Here is a 21894-nt window from a genome sequence, read left to right as displayed (position 1 = left end):
ACAAGGGGGGATGCTACTAGAGAGAGAGGAGCCGCGAAGGAGCCGCGCTTTCCCCTCCAGCGAGCAAAGATAGACAGGCACCCGGTGCAGTCGCCTCATCCCGGCAGTGCCAGGCGCGGAGCTCACCCACCTGCCTGTCCTGCCCGTCCCTCCTCTCCCTCATCCCCGCTGGCTGCTCCCGACGGTTTCTATGGGAACTCAGCAGGAAAACACGGTTTCTGGCAAGGCCGGCGTCGTCCCAGCAGCCCAAACCCAGCGGCGAGCTGCCCCATCGCGGGCTTTGCCTGTGGGACCCCTCGCCACAGCCCCTCTCTCCGAGGGGACAGCCAGGCCCGTGGCCAGGGTGATGGGGTGCTCAGAGCCAGGATGGTGCTGGTGGCCCAGTGCAGCGGGATGGGAGCCACGGCCCACGGGGCTCTCTGGCATGGGCTGGGGGTGCTGGGACTGCTCCCCGCAGGCAGAGTCTGGCCAAGGCTGGCAGGGACCAGCCAAAGGGGACAGGATTTGCACTCGCCATGTGATTTTTAGCAGACGCTCAAGAATTTTAATGCTTCGGCTGCCCCCTCTCCGGGAGTCCTAATCCCGGCTCTGGCTCACTGAGGGACTGGCTCGGGGTGGGTGACGGGGCTGGGTGCCCCCCACCCACGGCTGCTGCCAGGCAGAGGAGGGAAGGAGGGTCCCTGGGGCCACACGGAGAAGCCTCGTCCCCTCCCAGCGGAGTGAAGGGGACAAGAGGGACCGGTGCGGATCGGAGCAGGATGAGAGCTCTGCTTCTGCACGAGGAGATGCCAGCAGGGTGCAGGGGAAGGAAACAGAGCGGCTGCACGCACAGACACGTGTATGTGCACACACATGTGCACGGCTGTGCCCATGTGCATGTGCACAACAGGACAGACCATACCGGGAGCAATGGCACGGCAAGCAGCAGTCCCAGCTCCTGCCCTGCGCTCAGCCCCAGGGATGCACAGCAGGATGCACGGCGGGATGCAGACGCTCCTGACATGGAGAAGTGGGAGAAACCAACGGGTGCTGCTGATTCCCGGCTGCAGAGCAGCACACAGCGCTGCAAACAGCCTCGCCTGCCTGGAAGGATGTCTCCCCCAGCAAATGCCACCCTGGTCCCCTCCCTGCCCAGTCACCTGCACCCCTCCGCACCCCAGGATGGTCACGGTCCCCCTCCCCACTGCAGCTTCCCTCCTGCCTCCCCGCACGGAGGGATTACACAGCGGCTCCTGCAGCCATCTGGAGGGGGGAGCCGGCCCCCCGCGCCCCAGGGACCGCGGCACACGTCACGGGCGGGATGGCAGCGCCAGGCGGTACGGATCAAACCGGGCACAGGGGACTCGGCCCCCCCACGCCCCAGCACAGCCCCACGTCGCAGCCCTCGGAGGATGGCGAAGACCCTGCAAGGAGGTGATGGAGGGGCTGGGCCTCCCTCCGCAGAGGGGCACCACGGTTGGCATCCCCACCAAAGCCTGGCGACGATGGCACGGGGTGGCCAGTCCAGCCCCTTCCGCTGGGGTTAAATACACTCGTGGCGTATTTAACATGCCCCATCATGTGATGGATCAGACCCTGCTCCCTCAGATCTAACAGCGGCGCAACAAAGCTGCGATTGACTGCTCGGGGTAGCGGCTGCGGCTCCCACACCGCCTCCAGCACCGCCAGCCACCTCCACGCAGCGGAGGCCAAGCTGGCACAGCACCGCGCAGGCGACGCACCCCCGAGGCGCTTCACCCTCGCTCTCTGCCGAGGAGGGGGGGGGCTGGCTCCCCGCTAACGGAGCCACGAAGCCCACGGGAGCACTGGGGTCCCTGGGAAGTGACAGACGACATCTCGGCCTCCATCCATCCATCCCCGTCCTGGCTGCGATCGCAGCAGAGCGCAGCCACGGGGACCAGCCCCGCACACGCAGGGCTGGGGGGGGTCTGGCCCCTTCGAGCCCCCAGGCACCATCACGGGGGTTTGGGGGTGCTCAGCCGGGGGTCTCCCGAAGCCCTCGGTGCTGCAGCCGGCTCCGAGCCCGGGGGACCCCAGCCCGCACCAGCCAGCACACAAACACGCCGCGGGGACAGCTCGGGGGGTCCCCACGTGTCACCCACCAACAGCGCGGGGGGTGCAGGGGGAGCCTGGCCCCGGCCCCAGGGCAGCCGGGGGGGGTGGGAACCGCCGGCTGGAGCACCCCCCGCTTCCCCTAAGAAAGCCCCCCCTGCACAGCTCGCCCCCCCACGGCACACGTCCCCGAGGAGGGGATGCTCTGCCGCCCTGAGCCCCGCCGCAGCGCCCGGGAGGAGGAGGAGGAGGAAAAGGAGGAGGAGGAGGAGGAGGAGGAGGAGGAGGAGGAGGAGGAAGGGAGGGAGGGAGCCACGCCGGGGGCACTCACCGTGCGGGGCGGGCAGCGGCCGGGGCCCCCCCGTTGCCTACGGGCGCAGCATCCTCCGGGCCAGCCGGAGCCGGAGCCGCAGCCGGAGCGGGAGCCGGAGCTGGGCATGCTCGGGGGCCGCCGAGCGGCACGTGATGCCGGGCTGGCACCGAGCACGGCGGGGGGGCCGCGCCTGCCGCCCCCGCCCCGTCCCTCCCCAATCACCGGGGAGGGGCCGCACCGCCCCCCCCAGCATCACTTGCGGGGGGGCTGGACCACACTGGACCACTCTGCCTCCCACACACACCCCAGCATCCCTGGGGGACAGCTGGGACCGCGCCCCCCCCCCCCTGCATCCCGCATCTCTCGGGGCACCGGAGCCCGTTTGTTCCCAGCCGGGCTCGTGGGACCCGCTGCAGCACCCCCAGGCCCTGCACCCCGGGGAGAGCTGCCTGCAGGGGGGATGCAGCGGGCAGAAGCACAGCTCAACAGCCACAGCTTGTTCTCTGGAGCACAAAGGCCACCGCTCAGTCCCCCCCCCCAGCCCTGCTCAGCCCCCAGCCCTGGCCCGGTGACAGGGTGATGCCCGGGCTGCAGAGCCGGGCACTCGCAGAGGCACTGGGGAGCTGCAAACTCCAGCCCCACAGCAATGGCACCGTGCCCTGATCCATGGCACTGCCCTGCCTCTGCCCGTCAGAGCTGCCGGGCACCGCAGCGGGGACCCTGCCTGCACCCAGCCCGCGCGGCCGGAGGCTCAGACCCCGCAGCACGCAGGGACCCTTCACCCTCCACAGCCGAGCTGCCGTGGGGAGGGACGTGGGCTCTCCAAGGAAGGAAAAACCAGCAGCTGCCCTTGATCCCATAATCCCCCATTAGCCACACGGCATTAGGGGCTGGGGAGGGGGTTGGCTGCTCTGCCTCCTGCATCTCCCCCTCCTTCCCCACAGCCATGGCGACATCCTCCCTCCCCGCCAGCCCACTGCAGAGGGACCCCCGCACCTCCAAAGGTACACGCTGCGCCTGCGAGTCGTCCCCTCTCCGAGGTCACTGTCCCCAGCCATTCCCCTGCTCTGCAGGCAGCTGGGACCTGCTGGGGTGGCTCTACCCCCCACTGCCCTCCTGCCACCCAGGAGAGCCCTGAGAGCTGAAAAACAGCCCAGGAAACCCACGAGCAACTGTGGAGCTGTGCTGCTCTCGGGGGAGCCCCCCAGCCTGGCCAGGCAGCCCGAAGCACCAGTGCCAGGTTGGGGGCCGGCTGTTCCTGCCCCCCTTGCACAGACCGAGGTGCGTGGTGCTGCCTCGTCGGCTCCCAGCCCGAAGGCACAGACACAGCAGGGCCTTTTCTTCTGCAGGCAGAGAGCTGGCTGCAGGAGTGGGGTGGAAAAAAGCCCTTTTACTAGCGGTGCTTCCCCATGGGAGCACCCAGGTGGGTGCTGCCCTCCCGCAGCCCGGGCTGGCACAGGCAGGAGGGTGCCCAGCGTCGCAGGGAGCCAGCAATCCCCTTCCCCGCAGCCGGGCCTGGCACACATGCGCAGCAACGTGCAGGGCATGCACCGTGCGCCGGGCTCCAGCCACCTTGTGGGTGCTGCCGCAAAGGCAGGAGCCAGCGCAGCCCAGACCCTCTCCCGGCTCCGCCATGGCGTTCCCAGCAGCGCACTGGGAGGTGATGGTGAGCACGCGGCGACGGCCGACCACGGGGGAAGCCGGTCCCCGCCGCGGAGGAGCGTCGCAGACGTGCTGCAGGCACGCAGCTCCAACCTGCCGGGGAGGTTCGCCGCCGCAGCCCTCGCCCAGCCAGCCCCGCTCCCGGCCACGTTTGTGGCTGCGCGACTCAGACACGGGGCTGGTTCAAGGACACCTTGGCTCTGCTCGACAGATTAGACCGGCTAATCCCGGCGCTTCGCTCCAGCCCTCAGCCCACCTTGGGATCTTTGCTCTCAGGTTTTACTGCCGTCTGAGCACGCAGAGAAATCTCGGTGCCAGATAGGGACAGGCTCAAAGATCCCATCGGAAACACCCTGGCCCAGCAGGACCCGGAGCCCCGCGCGAGCTCAGCCTGTCTAGACACCACCATCACCCAGCCAGGGTCCCGGTTCCTGGGCTGGAGGCAAGGAGGGGGCACGAGGCGATGGGAAACAACCCGCCAGGATGAGCTGGGGCTCTCGGAGCAACGCCGGGGGCCAGATCCTCACCAAGTTACACTCCTGTTGCATTCACCCCAGCGAGCACAGCCAGCTCTGCGCTGCGTGCCCTGGGCGGTGCGTGCCCCCGGGACCCTTTGCACCACTCAGCTCCCTCCCACAAAGGCTGGGTGCTGCAGGGCCCTGGAGAAAGGCCCCACTGGGACCTTTCCCTGAGGGGTGACGCAGGGTGGGGGGCTGGCTGGCTCGCCCACACCACCCTGGAGCTCCCAGAGCCTTCAGAAGAGACATTTGCATCTGAAACGGTAACTTGGCGCAGGAGCTCCCTTGTGTGCAGGGACGGGGCAAGATTTGCCTGTCCCAGCAGCACTGGATGTAGGATCCAAGTGCAAGACACAGCCCAGAGCTGGGTCTGGTCCCCGCTAAGAGGGGGCCTCCCAACGCACACCTTCACTGCCCTGGCCCTCCCCGAGGCTGGATTACAGCAGCCCGCGCCGCACTCACAGCGTTTCGGTAGCAGCTGCCTCTGGGCAGAGCCAAGCCCAGGGAGCAGCATCCTCCGAGGGTGCAATGGCACTCGCGAGCAGGAGGCAGCAGCTTCTCCCTCCAGCCCCTTCTCACTTACTTGATGAAGTAGAAGCCCCCGTGCAGCGTGGTGTCCACCTCCCAGCCTCGGGGCAGCCCTGGAAGGACAGGGCAGAAGCAGCGGTCACCCTCCCTCGCCCCGCGCAGCCTCTGCCCTCCCTGCCCGTGCCCCAGCTGCGGGCTGGGGTGTTGCGCCGGAGCAGAGCGCAATGCTCGGTGTCACACCGAGGCCCCACTTCACCAGGAGACAAGGGCAGAGGAGATCCTCCTCGCAGGAGGCAGCACTAGAGAAGGGCAGGAGCGCACGGGCAGGAAGCTGCGGGATGATCATGACACTCGTGGGGTGCCACATCCTGCCGTGGTCAGCTCTCAAGCTCAGATTATGTTTTTTAAGTGGTTTGAGTCCCCTCCCCATCAGCGACAGGTCCCAGAGGCTGCAGGGGGTCTCTCTGTGGAAGGGGACTCTTAAAAGCCCCCCGAGAACATCCCTCCAGCTGGAAACCCTGTGCCCGAGAGATGCAGCATCACCTTGTGCGTCATTCAAAGCCCCCCAGCCCTCCCCAGCTGCAAGGCAGCTCTTTGGGGTCTCCATTGCACTGCTGGAGGATTTCACTCCCCACCTCCAGATTCTGATCAGTGTCGGGGAGGGCAGAGAGCAAACACCAAGCCCTGGGAGCCGTCCCTTACCGGCGCAGGAGAAGTGCCCGCTCTGGATGGAGTAGCCTGTGCCGGGGTGCACCCAGCTCGTGGACTTGGTGTCGTCGCTGCAAAAGACAAGGAGCGGGGCCGTGAGCACCCACGGGGGCCAGGGAGCCCCTTCCCCTCGCCGGGGAAGGGTCTTTGCAACACGGGTGACTTTTCCAGCCCAAGGACCGGCAGGACGGGATCGCAGGGGAAGGGGGAACAGCACCCACCCGGCTGGGCCAGCGGTGAGCCCCGAGGAGAACCGGGGGGAAAGGAGAGGTGAGCGTGTGCGATAGGAAAGCAGCCAGACGCAGAGGCTCGCAGCAGGGGGCACCCCTTATTCCCAGCCCAGACTAAGCCCCCCACCCCCTGCAGCCCCCCCAGCCACGCACCCGGCTCCCCCCGCGCCCCAGCGTAAAGCCCGTCCCCGCGGCAGCCCCCGCTCCGCGCGCGCGGCCAGGCAGGACCGTACTTGATGAAGAAGACGCGCCCGTCCCCGCAGACGCCGTAGGTCCACCTGCCCGGCAGGTCCAGCCACTCGATGTCATCTGCCATGGGGGTGGCGGCAGGGGGCTCGGGCGCGGAGCAGCCCCGAGCTGCGAGGGGGGTCAGCACCCGGCTCGGGCAGTGCCAGACAACTCCCCGTCCCACTTGCTCGGCTCAGACCTTCCACCCAGACTCTGTTTGCTGCAAATAACCAAGGAGGGAGGGAAAAAAAAAAATATCCCAACCAAACCCATCAAGTTAACCCCCTCGGAGCTGGGCTGCCAGCCCGGGGTGCAGGGGGCATCCTCCCGGCACCACTCGCCAAATGACTTTTCGGGGCTAGCCCATCACAGCTTCCTGCGCTGCCTACTCAGTATAATTACCGTCAATTAACTCGGGGTGAGTAATTATGGAGTTGTTACTTCCCTCTCCTGTTCATTTTAAACAATGTCAAATTCTTCTCCCCGTCTGATCTCGCAGCCAAGCCGCGGCAGTATGTAGGGCACCCTGATGATTATCTGCGGCGCTTTCGGAGCTGCCCAATGGGTATTTTCTCTCTGCTTGTTCTTAGCCGTCAATTAAATGTCTTTTAAGGGGAAAGGTGGGGTCTGGGAGGCACCTGGGCTGGGTGACTGCAAAGGAGGGCAATTGCCCTCGTGTCTCAGCGGCGCCTTGGCAAAGCTTCTCATGGCACAAGGAGAAAGATGCTGGTTCGGGAGAGGCCCAGGAGGTGGGAAGGAAGGAGCTGGTCCCCAAAGCAGCGAGGAAGGGGCTTGTCCTGCTGAGCTGAAGAACAGTCCCCACAGCAGAGCAGTTCCCTGCCAGGATTTGGGGAAACCAGTTCACCCGACGCTGCAGGAAGGCTCTTCCTATAGTTCTTTGAACCACTGGGTAAGAAAAACACGCCTGGTTAGTCCCAGCGAGCCCATCGGGAGAGCATCCGACGGGACCCTGGCGCAGCGGGGAACGATGCCACGATCCTGGGCATCAGTTCACCCGGGGAAGCTCCGTTTCGTGGGAGAAATGCTTGGCTGCAAACTGGGGGCCAAGCTCATGTCCTGCCTGTGCCATGGATGAGGCTCGAGGGATGTGCAGGAGTGCGTGTGCTCAGCCCCCCGCGCTCGCAGCCCCGGGGGGGCTCAGGGCACGGCTACGGCTCACCAGGATTAGGTGCTGCATTGGCTTTTTCCCTGGGTTTGAGGTTTTTGCCTGGGTTTGGTGACAGGGACAGCGTTAGGCTGAGCCTGTCTGCCCCAGTTTGGCTGCAGTCACACCACTGAGCTGCCACCCTTATCGTGTCACCATCTGTGAACCCGGCTGCAGAGCTAAACATCAATCACTGCCCGATTAACGACCACGGGAACCCCCGGGGCTTTGACGCCGCGATGCGCCCCGAGATTGGGGAGGTCACGGCGTGACCCCGAGGGAGGCAGCTCCGCTCCCCTGCCCCCGCAGCCGGGCAGGGTCCGCACGCCGGAGCCAAACCGCAGCGAAGAAATCCTGGAGCTTAAGGCTCGTGGCCAAACCTCGGGAGCGCACGAGCAGCTCGGTGTGGTGGGGCTTCAACCTAGGAGCCAGGACACACCACTCCTCACCTGAAATAGGCACCTGTGGACAAAGCTGCCACGTTAAACTTGTTTCCATCGTGGGTTTTTTGGGAGAAAGCCCCACAGCCAGCCCTGGCACAGAGATGGCTTGTGGCATGTGCTGGCTCAAGGCAGAAATAGTTTTGTAAAGTCAACTGTGGCAAGAAGTCTGTTCCTAAGCTGCCCTAATCTTGTTTCAGCACTGGGGGAGGCACTGTGGGGGTAACCACGGCACTGGGGGGGGGGGTAACCACAGCATTGCTCCCGAGACCCCTCTGGAGATCTCCCCATCGTCCAGCTTTCAGGACTGAGCTTTCAAAACCGATGCCCAGTGAAACAGAAACCTGAAGAGAACCAGGAGGGAACAAGCCCGTCCTGCAGTCCCAGGGTTAGGAGTTCACTGGGCACCTTCAGCCCAGGGCAAAACCTCTCCCATCACTGCAGAGTCACTCGCACGTACCTCGTACCTCGAGGGGATGCGGGATCAGGGTCCATGCAAGATAAACTCATCTGATGGTAAAAGATTTCCTTTTTCCCCTGACCATACACATTCTCAGGGTCCCCCTCGCTCGTCCCTGGCAATTACAGGGGACCATCTCATCAGACACGAAGGTCAGAAAGGAGAAGGAGCCGGTGCAGTCCCTGGGGTAACTAACGCAGAGGTTGTTGGAGAGCTTTGAAGGACCTTCAGCCAAGAATCCCGAGCAGCTCCAGGCTCTCTCCTGCCAGGTAAATAAATCAGCTTTTATTGCTTTCCACAAGAGAATTTTTTTCCCTATTTCTTTATATCTTAATCCAATGGAAATTCAAAGGGGAAATACCAGCAAGGCTTTTTGTTTTCATTTGGTTTAAAATCCTTTTAAAAAGCTCCTTGCTCACCACCACCCAGGTTAGGAAGGAAGGGGACAGCAAGCAGGCACACACCGAGGTTTTCTTCGCAAAAACACCCATATTCAGTGTTTCTACAGATGGTCTCAGGGAGGCTCCATTGGGTCCTGCCACCTCTGTCCTTCCTTTAGCAGGGATACGGAGGGATGAGGAAGCCACCAGTCTCCCATGGGACCATCCTGAGAGCAGAAGCCCACCAGTGGGGAAGTGGTTTTGCATCAGGACCTGGCACAGGGAGGAGATGGAGAAGGAAACCCAGCAGATGTATTTGCTATAGCAAGCAAGAGCCCCAGCACATCAGCCGTCTTCTGGTGCGAGCCCAGGGGCACCAGGTCACCCTCGTGCGTGAGGGTTTAGGCAGAAGGATTTCACTTGCCAACATGCCAGAAGCAGCCTGGCACCACGGTCGCCACGGAGCAGCCACCTCCTCCTCCAACCCCACACTGCCAAGCCTTCGCTTCGAGCCACGGAGGGGCCACGCCGAGAACAAAAGGCGACGGGAGCGAAGCATGCGGAAAAGGGCTGTGCCACAGGCACCGCTGGGGCTCGGCTGCGGTCAGGGAGGGCGGCTGGCCCCGGCTGACACCCAGCTCCCGGCCCGCCGTGGGTGCCCTGCCCTGCCGAGGAGGTTTCCTGCGCGGAGCCCTCGTGGGTCAGACGTTGGGAATGCCACAAAACCGGGCGTTTCTGCGGAGAAAGGGATGGTTATTGCACCTGCCCCACATTCGCCCGTCCCGCCCTGATGCTCGCTCCAGAGCACCTTGGGGGTGGGTGGGAGGGGGCTCGGCAGTGGGGGGACAGCCGGGGGACCCACTCAGCCATAAGCACCTCAGGGTGGCGGTGGCCCCCGTAGCGTTGTGGCTGTGAGTCCCGCGCTGCCGTACGGTTCTGGCACCATCTCCTGGACAAAAGCTTCCCCAGAAACCAGATGAGAAACGCAGCTGCAGAGCGAGGTGGGCCAGGAGCTTCCACCCAGCCCAATCTCCTGCACCCCGAGGTGCGCGTTGTCCCCCCTCCCTGACTGTTAATAGCCGACAGCCTGCAGTGTGTCCCCGTAACTTCAAGCTGTCACCTCCTCCCTACTCCCCACGCTGCCCCTCCAACTGCTCAAAGCCCCCCCTGAACCAGGCTGGGGACACAACAGCCATCACACCCCCATGCTTTGCAATACCGGGGCAGGCAGGAGCACATCACTCCCTCTTGGCTCTCCCGGCTTGAGCAGAGAGACCAGTAATCACCTCAAGTGAGAGGGAGTTGCTAAGCAAAAAGCTTAATTGCTTCATATTCTTTATGTCTGGTTGTAAACTGCTCGTAATTTGATAGATGGTGCCAGGGAACGCTGCTGCCGGGAGCACCCGTGGGTGCTGCTCAGTAGATCCTACCGGGCTGCTATGCTGGAGCCCAGACACCTCTATGGCAAGCAGATGTTTAACAGCCTTTTATCACCAATCCGAGGAACACATTTACCACCAGGCACAGCAACCCCCCGCTCCCACACCCACCAAACCCTTGGACCTCGTTACCATAGCTCCCACCAGCCGGCAGGGGAAGGTGCCAGCGTAACAGCCCTCCAGCTCTACAAGTGAAATCTTTTTAACCTGCCTCCTGCTTCCCCTTTGCTAGAAGCTTTGCTGAACCTCAGATCTGCCCTAAACTATCTCAGCAACCCGAAACAGCATGTCTAAAAGCAGCAGCAGGGCGCATGAGGGGAAAAGATGCTGAATGCAAATGTCCCTGCGGGATCTTTGTTTCTTCTCAGCACAAAGTCCCTGCGAGAGACCTGGGACCGTACCCAACTGCTCGCGGCCGAGGGCGGCTCTTTGCATGCAAAAGGGCTGCAGTAGCTGTTTGCTGTTCCTGCCGAGGTGCCTTGTCTCTCGCTGCCGGGGCAGGATGCTCGCCGGCGCTTCCCACGGGGCCAGGAGCAGCTCGCGCCAGGCTGCCACACAGCGCTGGGGTAGGAGCAGCTGCTCCAGAGCAACGTTACACACGCTGCTTCCCTTACACACCGACCCGTCGAGCATCAAAGCCCTATTTTCCACGTAGGACCTGCTCTGCTCTGTACGTATCAGTCCTTCTTTGTGGCAGCTCCCTTCCCTAAAGAGGGGCGTTAAGCTTTAGCTTAAGATGGCACCATCCAGAGCTGTCCAGACTGTATCTGCAACAAAGACAGCAGGAATTTCTCCTCAGCAGCCTCCCAGGTTTGTCCCTGGAATCAGTGACCTGTGCCGAGAACCACCTCCTCTCCCACAGCCGCTCCAAAGCATCGAGCCCAGCCTGCCGGAGCTGGATACCCCCAACAGTACAGGGGTTTTGTTAGATTATATTTTTTCATTTTGCAAGAAGCAACAGACCCAGGGATGGCAAGAGGAAGGATGGAGACATATGTCCAGCAAAACAGACAGGCAAGGAAAGCAATGACTACTGGATGTGCTCCTACAGCTGGGGCAGCTACAAAGCAGCCGGTGTTTTTATCGCCAACAGTCTCACCGTGAGCGTTAGCAGGAGGGGCAGATGGCTGCCTGCTACTAACGGGCTCTAACACTTTACACCCTCCAGACTAATGGGCAGCTTCTGCACGATTTCATTTCCCCACCACACGCCGAACCAAACCCTGGGTTCTGTCCGAGTCAGGCTGGGAAGCAGCGGGCTCTCCCTGGCATCGCCATCACGTCGTGATTCGCAGTGGCGTTGCCTTCTCCCGCCTGCCAGTTTCAGAAGAAACTTGTTTTTGCGGGACCAAACCAGCTCCGCAGCAACATTAATTTGCAAATGGTGTTTCAGTGGACGCAGCCAGTAGCGACTACAAAAATAGCAGCTTATTTACTCCCCATGTGCTTTGCTGACAAGTTCTTAAGTCCCACGGAGAAGATACAGCTACCAGAGATAGAACAACCCTGCTCTAACAGATAAATTGTCAACAAAACTCCAACTGCCGACCTGGGTACTGATGGAATAAAGAAACCCCAGCAGGATTCTGCATTCCAGATGGCACCTGGATGCACCGCCAGATACACCAAAGCTTTCATTTCGCACACTATTCCTTTAAGCTATCCCACTGAATAAAGAGGAATCACAACGTTCATTTTCAAGGCAGATTTTAGAGCCAGCAGAACAGGTGAATATGACTTTTAAAACCCACTGTGGTTCGTAATTACTACGTTCAGCTTTGTTCACTACTTTAAAGAGCGTTGCAGGAAGTTCAGACAATGTTTTTCCTTGTCCAGTCCAGCAGTTTTCTACCTGTGATACTCTCACAGAAACAAATGCTGCACGATGGTGGTTTAGAGATGCCCGGACAAGACGTAAGTATCGGGTGAAACACGGCTTGTGCTGCAAGACAGGAGCAAACAGCGTACAGCACCATAAACTTAAGTTTCTTTAAGGCATAAACTGAAGTTAACAAATAACTAAAAAAAAATTAAATAAAGTTTACAAATAACTTGAAAGCTCTCCCCCCAAAACATCGCTCTAGGAGAGGTGTGACCCACCCATGGCCCTTGAACTCATTCCAGAGTCCTACACCGTGACCACGTCGCACGCGGAGCAGAGCCACCGGTGACGCTCCTCACCAGTATCACCAGTATCGCTGCTCCGGGGGAAGCTCATCCGCAGCCAAACCCCTCATCCAAACCCCTCACACCCACTCAGGAAGCTCCTGGGAACCTCTGGAAAAGCTGGTTTGCGCCTGCAAACCCCTCCAGGCACCGTCACCCCTTTGGGGGATGAAGCCCACGGCGCGGTGCCGCCCCGCAGCGCTCCCAGCCTCCTCCTGCCACCCCGCAAAGACCCGACCAGCCCCAGCCGAGGGGCACGGCGTCCCCGAGAGCACCCAGCTCGCACCAGGCGTCCCAGCTTCACGCCCAGGGAAGGCACTGCCAAAATTATGGTATTCCCGACTCTAAAAACCACCAAGTGACAGACGCAGCTTTACACAACCAAAAAAATCCTTCATTAAATATAATTACGCTGGATAACGCTGTGCAGGATTAAGTGTCACTGCCACCTCTCACGTATTCTGAGCTCCTCACCAAGCGTTTTACTCCAACTCATTAAAACATGAACAAGGGGACAAGTCATTCACTGCATTACAGGCCAACGCTACATGGCAGACACAGGGAAGTGTTCTGGCTCTTCTCTAATTAAAGAAAGATCAGATGTTTGGCACCTTTGAGTCACTTCTACTCACAACACCTCAAATTTGTTTCACTGCAAAGGCTGAAAATACTTCAAAAAAACCCCCAAAAACCCCTGAAATACTTTCAAACCCATGCAGTATTCATATGCAAAGTTATGCTAACCAGGGAGCAAAGGAAAAGCAAATCTCAATACTCAGCTTCAATTAGGGCAACAAAACATGAACATCCCTGCTCACACCAAGCCAACTCCTCATTTGAATACAACTAATTGCACTTACATCACTTTGTATGTTAGTTTACAAGCTTCATCAGCACAAGGAGCCCTTACGATCACACAGTTACTGGTTCAGAAGGAAATTCATAAGGGAGAGTGCCTGCTTCTAAATTATCATAACCTCTGGAACACCAAAGGTGATAAAAAAGTATTTAATATTCTCATAAACACGCATGCACTAATTGTGCCTTTGCAGTTACCTGCTGTCTCCCGTAAGTTCAAAGAAAAACAATCTGGCATTATCTTGCAAATATCTTTATTACAATTCACAGATTAGTTCTGAATAGTTTTATTATGTACAGAAATATAACTTTAGATATAAAAACCCAACAAACTCGACAGAAATTAAAATCTGTATAAAGCCAATGCTGAAGGTTTTCTAACTTCCTCTAAATTATACAAAAATAAAATCTGATAATTACAGTTTTGATTTAAAGTTCAACGAGTGTTATTTTTACTGTCTCACTCAAAGCACTTACGCATGTACGCATCCTGTATGACCATTTTAAGATATGTTATAGGGAAAATGGTGACAAGCTTGGCTTGCTTTTAAGGTGATGTTTATGGTGATGAACTTAGTGTTAATTTCCTATCACCTTACAGTGGCTACTGTGCAAACACGAGGTTTGAGAGGGGGGAAAAGCTTACCCAAGCAGGTATGTTTCAGTGAGAATCAGCAGTGTTAGAGCAGAGTGCTTGACACACTGCAGCTTGCAAAGAAGTAATTTCTCAAAGGTTAGAAGCACTCTGGACGTAGTTTTTAATTTAGTTCACATCCAACTGGTCAGTTCTGTTCGTTTCCAGCTGTAGCCTTCTCCAAGCCTCTGCGAACAGCGGATCAGGATTTGCAGGTGTTAATTCACATCAATCTAAAGCTGTTCACAAGCACCAGTAAACCGAGTTGTCCAGAGTAACTGAAGCACCAACAACTTCTCCAAGATCAAAGAATCTAGGAGAGTCAGGGAAAAATGACTATAGTATATTTCACCAAGAGCAATGAACAGCATTTCTACTTGTCAGTCACACCTGGACCATAAATCAACAAATTTTCTGTTCCAATGCTACATTTATCATCCTGCATGCTTTTTCCTAAGCAGAAGACCTGTTATCAAATATGAGACAGGAAAAGAACTCCTAAAAATCAGGTTATTTCACAGGATTTGAAGGCATGATTAGAATTATGATTTCACAACTAAAACTCTTTTGTAGGAAAGGAGAATCCAGGGGTTTTTTTATGCCATGGGGATGAAAAATAACATTGCTGCATTGCTTCCAAGTAGCCAGTCTGTAAGGCTGCTTGAGTTTTGGCTGTATTTTAAGTTTACATGATGACTCTACTGTAGTTGAGTTATCCCTCTGAATTTCATAACTGTAACACTTCTAACTTGTAGCAGAGAAAGGGAATTTTTAAATTCCAAGAACATACTTCATGCAATAAGAATAAAGTACAAACACAAAAACTCTCAAATTTTTGAGACAGAATTAAAAGTAATGGCCAAAAAGATGGCACGATAAAGCAGAAAACTCACTAAAGCTCTGTGAAGCTCTTCTGTATCTGTCATTTTCTTTCAAATTAAAAATTGAAGTCATTAATGAAATGACAAATCTGAAGTATTTTTAGGTTTCTCCCTTAAAAAAGGGAAATAATTCTAGTGAGTTGAATGAACCAAGTAACAAATCATTTATTCACACAATTTTGGGCAGATAGTTCTTTGGTGTTTGGCATTTATTCCATTGCATGACCTCATACCTGCTGGGGTAGCAGCCACACACCATCCTTCAGGTCACACACGTATCCCAACGGTGCTGCTGTTTTATTTTTTACTGAAACAACAATGAAACATTTTAAGTTAGGAACATAAATAAGGAGTGTTTTCCTTCCACCAAGGACCTCGACTTTCAGACCCCAAACGTGAAATGTTATTTTGGTACCAGATGAACAAAAGTGCAGACGCAGAGAGGTATTAATACTGGCTTTTGGTACAGAACACGGCGATTTGTAGATTTCCATAAGTCAAAGATAATTCTCCTCACAAATACCAAAACAAGCATATCGGGTACAAGAAATATAAAGAATCCTCCACTTCAATCCATCTTCAGGAAGCAGAATCAATCATGGCAAAGTTACTCTAACTAAAGAACTAGGGCTTAGTTCCCTTTGCGTGGCGACCTAAACTCCAACGCTCAGCCACAGCCTTGAAGCTTTAATTATTGATCAGGATGAGGCCTTCCACTGCCCTGAAAGCACACAGGTTTGGTGCACAAGCAGCCAACACCCTTTGGAACAGTACTGGGTAAAGGTATTATTTAAATAAAGACAAACCAAAGGGCTTGTAGTGCACCAGAGTTCCCCTGAATCCCCCAGTGTGATAGACAAATATTAAGACATCAAAGCATTACATAAACACTCAAACATTAGATTACATGCAAAACTGGGATCTTAAAAGGAATAAACTATCTGCTTTGCACAGTAAAGTTAACATTATTAGCTAACAAAATGTTGAGACTTTTGTACAAGTTAGAGAAAATGGAGAACCACAAGAAAGTAGCACATACCTCTAGAAACTTTAAATCAAAACTGCAATAACTAGGTTCTGAACCCCATAAATATATCCTTCAAAATAGGTTTTGCTTTATCAAAGTGCAAAAATCCAACTCAATAGCCACCACTTCTCCACATACGGCAGACAAGGCATTTTTGGAATGGATTTAACCTAAAGCAGTCTGTTTCTCAAGTGTTACTTAAAAGGAATGCGATTATACCACCCTTACCCTCGATGATACTCAAAAGGTTTTGTCTGGATATCAAAATGGGACACACAGGCATATTCGTTGGCTGAATATCAAACTGGGGAAGAAGGGTTAAAATCCCACTTCTCTCCCCATGTCAAACTAGCACACGCAGCTGCCTCTTCTTGTTTTGAAAATGTTCACGAGTGCTTCGGGTCACACAACTACCAGATCTTTTAAGGTGCTAGAAGAGATCAACCCTCTTGTAGTAGGTTTCTTGGAGTCTGTTAAATACTCTTTGTCTATGCTCTGTTGTGAAGCAGTATCCTATGGCTTCTTCTGTTTCTTGGATACGTTTCTGGAACCTGCATCCATCTCGTGCAAGCTCTTCCCAGGGTCCTTTACGATCCTCCTCGCTGCTTATGTAATACTCAGTAACTTCGTCAAGGAAGGTTACCTGGAAAAGACAAGTCATTTAGTAAAGCATTAGCCAAACACTCATGCAAATGGAGCTTAATATTTATTTGCAAGTACGATTTTTTTTTTTTAACAGAAGTTATTAAATCCCTCAGATACGCTACCAGTTCATGGTAGGTCTCTGCACCACCTAGGCCAGAGCATATTTCACCTCTCAGCTTTAAAAACAACCAGTTGCTGACTTCTCCCTCTACCAAAGCAGTGCTCAAACTACTACAGAGTTTCTAAACTGCGGCCTGATGGCAGATCCCACAATGTTCCCTGTGGAGTAACTCCACCCCAACACCAGGACTGGGTTATAACCTCACACAGGCACGCTTCAAGCAGGTTACTCAGTAGGACATGCCAGGACACTCACAAGGCTAGAAATATGCTACCAGTCAACCACTCCGATTGCTGGAGCTTACATAATAAAAAAAAAGGAAGAATCATTGTTCTGAAGAGTAAGTAATCATGTGAGTCAGCTTGTCCTTCAGCACCAGGAAAAGAAATCACACTATGGGACATGTAAGGAAGCACCACTCATCACCACATGAACGGAACAAACCCGTCTATTTGGAGCCCATATCAAATTCCAGGGTATTTAAGTTCATGCAAGGAAATGATGTCACAGCCATGACACTTTAAAATACATATGAAAACTTCCACTCTTCGCTATTTTTAAGAACTATTAAGCTATTCTAAGAAAACAAAGAAACTTATAGGCTCAGGATCTAAACTTGATAGTATTTGGGCTATTACTATACTAAGGATTTAAGTCTTTCTGTTATCAAGCGATGAGCAAAAGCCAGACTATTTCAGGCTCCTACTGGATTATGTATCACTTTTCACTCAGCTATACAAGAAGCACAAAGCTGAAGGACAAACTAACTAGCTGTCAGCACCCATCACCTCCCAGACTAGGGCTGATTCCGACCGTCGGTGAAAGCAGGGGCATCAGACCCCACACGTCCTTGCACAAGGTCAATGCATTGCTAACTCGTGAGTGAAACAAAACGTTCCCAGGTTTTATGACTTTACAAACACGAATGACTTGAAGATTCCCTGGGAACACCTCGGTCACTGCTCAGCGATCTGTTTTGCAGACAGTCCTAATTAAGTCTCTCGCTTTCAAGCACACGTGAGCTGTTACATCAGCCTATCCCTTTGCGAGTTCCTACCTTACAACCTTTTTACATCAGTCTAAGACACCCTTGGGCACAATTACTGCATTTTGTAACATCACGCGAAATATTGCGGCTAGATCATCGTTCTTTCACCATATCAATAGATTACACAGAGTCAAACAACAAATTAGTCAAAAAACTACTACTGTTAAGTCTACATCCCTGACACAGCAGAAGGAACTTACAGCAGGGCTCAGTCCTACCTTGCACCATTTCAGACAGATGCTGCCAGTTACAAAGGACCTCTTGCAGAAAGTATTTTCCATTTAGATTAAAATATAATAGTTTATCCTGTGTGAAGCATTAAATGCCACCTGCCCTAGCAAAAACAGGTACGAAGCTGCCTCCGAGTCAGGCTCTCAGTTAAAGGAGGAAACAAATCTCTGCACTCTAAGAATGCTGAAGCAAGCATTATACAACTTTCCTATTCTGATGACTTGTTACACTCGTGTATTACCCTGGGACTTGGTATCACAACTCATACAAATGTCTGAAGCATCAGGCAAGACTCTCACGTTACACCTGAAAAGCCATCTTCTACATCTGTGGCAGCATCCAACTCAGGAGAAGGTGAATTTGTTTATTACTATTCACCCGAATCCCAGCACATACATTAAAAAGTTTTTTAATGCATTAACTCCTCATAAACACATTACACTCCCAGGTTGTGCTCAAAAGCCCAGTTCCAGATCACATCTTTTTAATAAAACAACTGCTGAATTATGAGTCTCTCAAATGGAAATGGGAGTATTACCACACTCTCTATTGAAACTTCAGTGTCTTACTGTAGCATGTTTTAACCCACAACAGAAGAGTTCTTCCTACTCCAAAAGACGTTTGTAACTCAAGCAGGCTTGTCACGAGTCCTGAAATGTTTACGATGACTTAAGTGTCAATTACACTACGTGCACACAAAGGTCCTAAAATACTTTATCAATGTTATTTGCAACAGAAACCCGGACTTTCCAGGAGATAAACTTACGTCACAGTTCTCATTCGTTTCTCTGATAACGAAAACTACAACACAAATACAAAATTAACACTAAGTCTTAAAACAAAAATTTAACTTCAAGTCCAATAAAGAAATTTAAAGAAGTCATCTGCCCTGTGCCACTGAATTATGAAATCTACCATCACGTGCAAAGGATGATGCACACTCATTTCAGTCAAATAATTAGACCATAAACTCATGGGGGCATGATCCTGCTTACTGCCATGGCTGGAAACCTGGCACAAGTGACCTCACCCACCCACGTACCACCTCATGCAATGTGGGCTTGTTGGGTTTTGTTTTTTTTAGCACCCCCAAAACACAAAACCATAAGTTAAGCAGATACCTTTTTCCGCTTGGTACTTCTACATTTCTCATCAAGAAGAATGCCGTGCTGCACAAAGTCAGTGACCCCACAGTTATGTTTTTCCAGCTGCACCCGACAGACAGTTAAGTGACTATGCTCAGAAGCGGCCGAACTTGGCCTCTCTGCTGCTTTTAAACCAGGAGTCTCTTTTTTCTCTGCTGTTTGAAAGGCCGCCTTGAAATTTAAAGGATTATATGGATCATCTGAGGTACAGAACGAGTTCCAAAGTTTCCAATTTTCTGCCTCATCCACACTGCTACAGTCCCACTCGTCCTCCTCGTCAGAACTAGGGTGAGGAGAGCCTGAAGACTCCTCTGCCCACGAAGAATCATCCTCCTCCTCCTCCATATCTGACATGTCCTTTCCCGGATCGCTGGAAGATGTCTGAATGGTGGCTGTGAAGTTCTGAGGGTTGTACGGATCCAAACTGTAGAAGGAATTCCAGAGATGAAGCCTTTCCCCGTCCTGGCTACTGGTGTCTGAATCTGAGGCGAGCCCTTCGCTATCAAACCCGTCATCATCATCCCAGTCTTCCTCATCATCTGCACTCTCCTCCTCACTGGAAACTCCCCCTATGATATAGTCTATTAATTTATTCGCACAGGCAGGTCTGGCTGAAACTGAAAGGTTTTGCTCTATTTCGGAGTCCTCGCCATCCTCTTCAGTCAAGGCTTCCCCCTCAAGCGCCCCCTTCTCAGCCAAACCCCTTATCCTCTCCTGCTCCAAGGGACCCCCTCCAGGTTCTCCCCCCGCGTCGCTCGGCTCCTCGCTCCGCTTCACCTCCCCAGGATCGCACCGCTGCTCCTGCCGTCGCCCGACCTCTTCTCGACACACGCCCTTGTGCTGCTGCTGCTGCTCCTCCTCCAGGCTGTGATAGCCGTGGTCCGGGTCTGGCACGGCCAGGCCACCGCTCGCCAAATGCCACCGCTGGAGAAAAGCCAAGCGCTTGCTGCGGAGGAACTCAACCTCGGGCAAGCCGCCCCGGGCGGGGCAGCCTCGCCAGGCCTCCGCGGGGACCTCGGCTCGCAGGGGCTGCGGCAGGTGGCTCTTGCCGGAGCAGCAGGCCTGGCCCCGCTCCGGGCCCAGCACGTACAAGTCCACACGCGGTGCGGGGAAGGACACCAGGCTGCTCCGCACCAGCCCGGCTCCCCAGAGCCCCGGCGGCGTTTCCGTGCCACCCTCTCGCCCCTTCTCTAGGGGCTCCTCCGGCCACGGCAGCGTCTCCTCGGCCCAATCCAGCGAGGCGGCCGGCTCCGACAGCAGCAGCAGCGGCGGCGGCTGGGGGCCCTTGGCGGGCGGCTGCCCGGCGGCGGGGCAGAGCGCACTGCTCAGCACGGGGCCGGGCAGCAGCCGCTGCAGCAAAGCGGGCAGCGGGGACAGGAGCTGCGACATCAGCCGCAGCCAGGAGAAAGGCGGGCTCGCCTGGGGCGAGGCGCCGGCGGGGGCCGCGCTGGGCCCGGCCAGCTTAGGCCAGGCCGCGGCGAAGCCCAGCCGGGCCCGCCCCAAGCCGGCGGGTTCCCGACCGCTCGGCTCCATGAGCGGCGGTGGCGGGCAGAGGAGGCTCTTCAGCGTTCCCAGCGGTGCGGTCGGGCCTGCGGAGCGGCGCTCCGTGGAGGGGCTGCGGGGCGTGGGGCGCGGCGGGCAGCGGGCAGTAGCTTCGCTCGGGTACTCGGCTCCATCCTGCTGCGGGCGGCGGCACAAAATGGCGGCGCGGGGGCGAGCGCGGCGTCTCCCCCATCCTGCGGCGGCGGCGAGGGGCGGGGCGCGCCCAACACGCATGCGCCTGCCCGCCCCCGCGCCGTCACGGCGCGCCGCCGCCGCCCATTGGACACCGGCTCGGGGTCGCCATGGCCCCGCCCCCGAGGGGGCCCCGCCCCCCCTCCGCGTGGGGATTGCATCAGCCGGCGGGGCACGCGCGGCAGCGCCCCCTCTGGCGGCGCGGAGGAGCGCAGCGGGGCGGCCCCGGGGCTGGGGGGGGCAGCGGGGCGGCCCCGGGGCTGCTCCGGCCGCTGCCCGCCCTCGGCAGCGCTGACCGGGCACGCGGGGGTGCGCTGCGGGAGCCCGCGGGGGAGCGATGGCCGAGGGACAAGGGGGCCGGGGTCCCTGCTGGTGCCAACGGGACGGGGCCCAGGGACCGAGGGGGGCACGTCCCAGACCCCCAGGACTCCGGCCTCCTGGGCCCTGCGGCGGGCAGAGGTGTGGGCAGATGTGCAAGCAGAGATACAGATGTGCAGGCAGAGGTGTGGGCAGATGTGCAGGCAGAGATGCAGGCAGAGATGCGGGCAGATGTGCGGGCAGAGATGCAGAGGTGCAGGCAGAGTTGAGGGCAGAGGTGCAGGCAGAGGTGCGGGCAGAGGTGCGGGCAGAGGTGCGGGCAGAGGTGCGGGCAGAGATGGAGATGTGCAGGCAGAAATCCAGAGGTGCTTGCAGAGGTGCAGATGTGCAGGCAGAGGTGCGGGCAGAGATGCAGAGGTGCGGGCAGAGATGCAGAGATGCAGAGGTGCGGGCAGAGATGCAGAGGTGCGGGCAGAGATGCAGGCAGATGTGCAGAGTTGCAGGCAGATGTGCAGGCAGAGATGCAGAGGTGCAGGCAGAGGTGCAGGCAGGGCCCACACACCACCCCGTGCGTTCCATCTCCTTTATTTCCACATCCCCGTGTTACAGGCAGGAGGGTCCCGACCGCCGGCTCCAGCAGCCCCAGCCGCTGGCGGGGCCAGGCTGCTTCCCCTCGCCCTCCACCTCCTACATACAATATTTAAAACTTTTAATATAAAGGTTAAGTTCATTATTCTCGATCCTGAGAAACATTTTTGTCCGTTTACGGAGCTCTCCCTGTAAACAAAGCACCACAGGCACCAAGCCCGCACCCCGGCGCAGGCGTCCGCGGCTCTGGGGCGGATGGCAGGGGAGGAGATGGATGTCCCCGCTGGCACAGGGACTGGAAGGGTGGCCATGGTCCCCTTCCCGTGGCATCTGGGAGGGTCGGCCACCCAGGACCGGCTCCACGCGCAGCCCTGC

General features: G+C 56.3%; 1 protein-coding gene across 1 annotated transcript; it reads right to left on the bottom strand.

Moving 5' to 3' along the window:
- Nucleotides 1–15917: 15917 nt before the first annotated feature.
- PPP1R15B (protein phosphatase 1 regulatory subunit 15B) lies at nt 15918–20655 on the bottom strand. Its single transcript, XM_068419521.1, has 2 exons — nt 18856–20655; nt 15918–16332 (listed from the first exon to the last, which is right to left on the bottom strand). The coding sequence occupies exons 1-2, from the start codon at nt 20653–20655 to the stop codon at nt 16120–16122; spliced, it is 2013 nt and encodes a 670-aa protein (XP_068275622.1). The 3' UTR covers nt 15918–16119.
- Nucleotides 20656–21894: the final 1239 nt, after the last annotated feature.

This window comes from Nyctibius grandis, chromosome 27, assembly GCF_013368605.1.
Source record: "Nyctibius grandis isolate bNycGra1 chromosome 27, bNycGra1.pri, whole genome shotgun sequence".
Lineage (NCBI taxonomy): Eukaryota > Metazoa > Chordata > Aves > Nyctibiiformes > Nyctibiidae > Nyctibius > Nyctibius grandis.
This window is presented reverse-complemented; position numbering and strand designations above follow the sequence as displayed.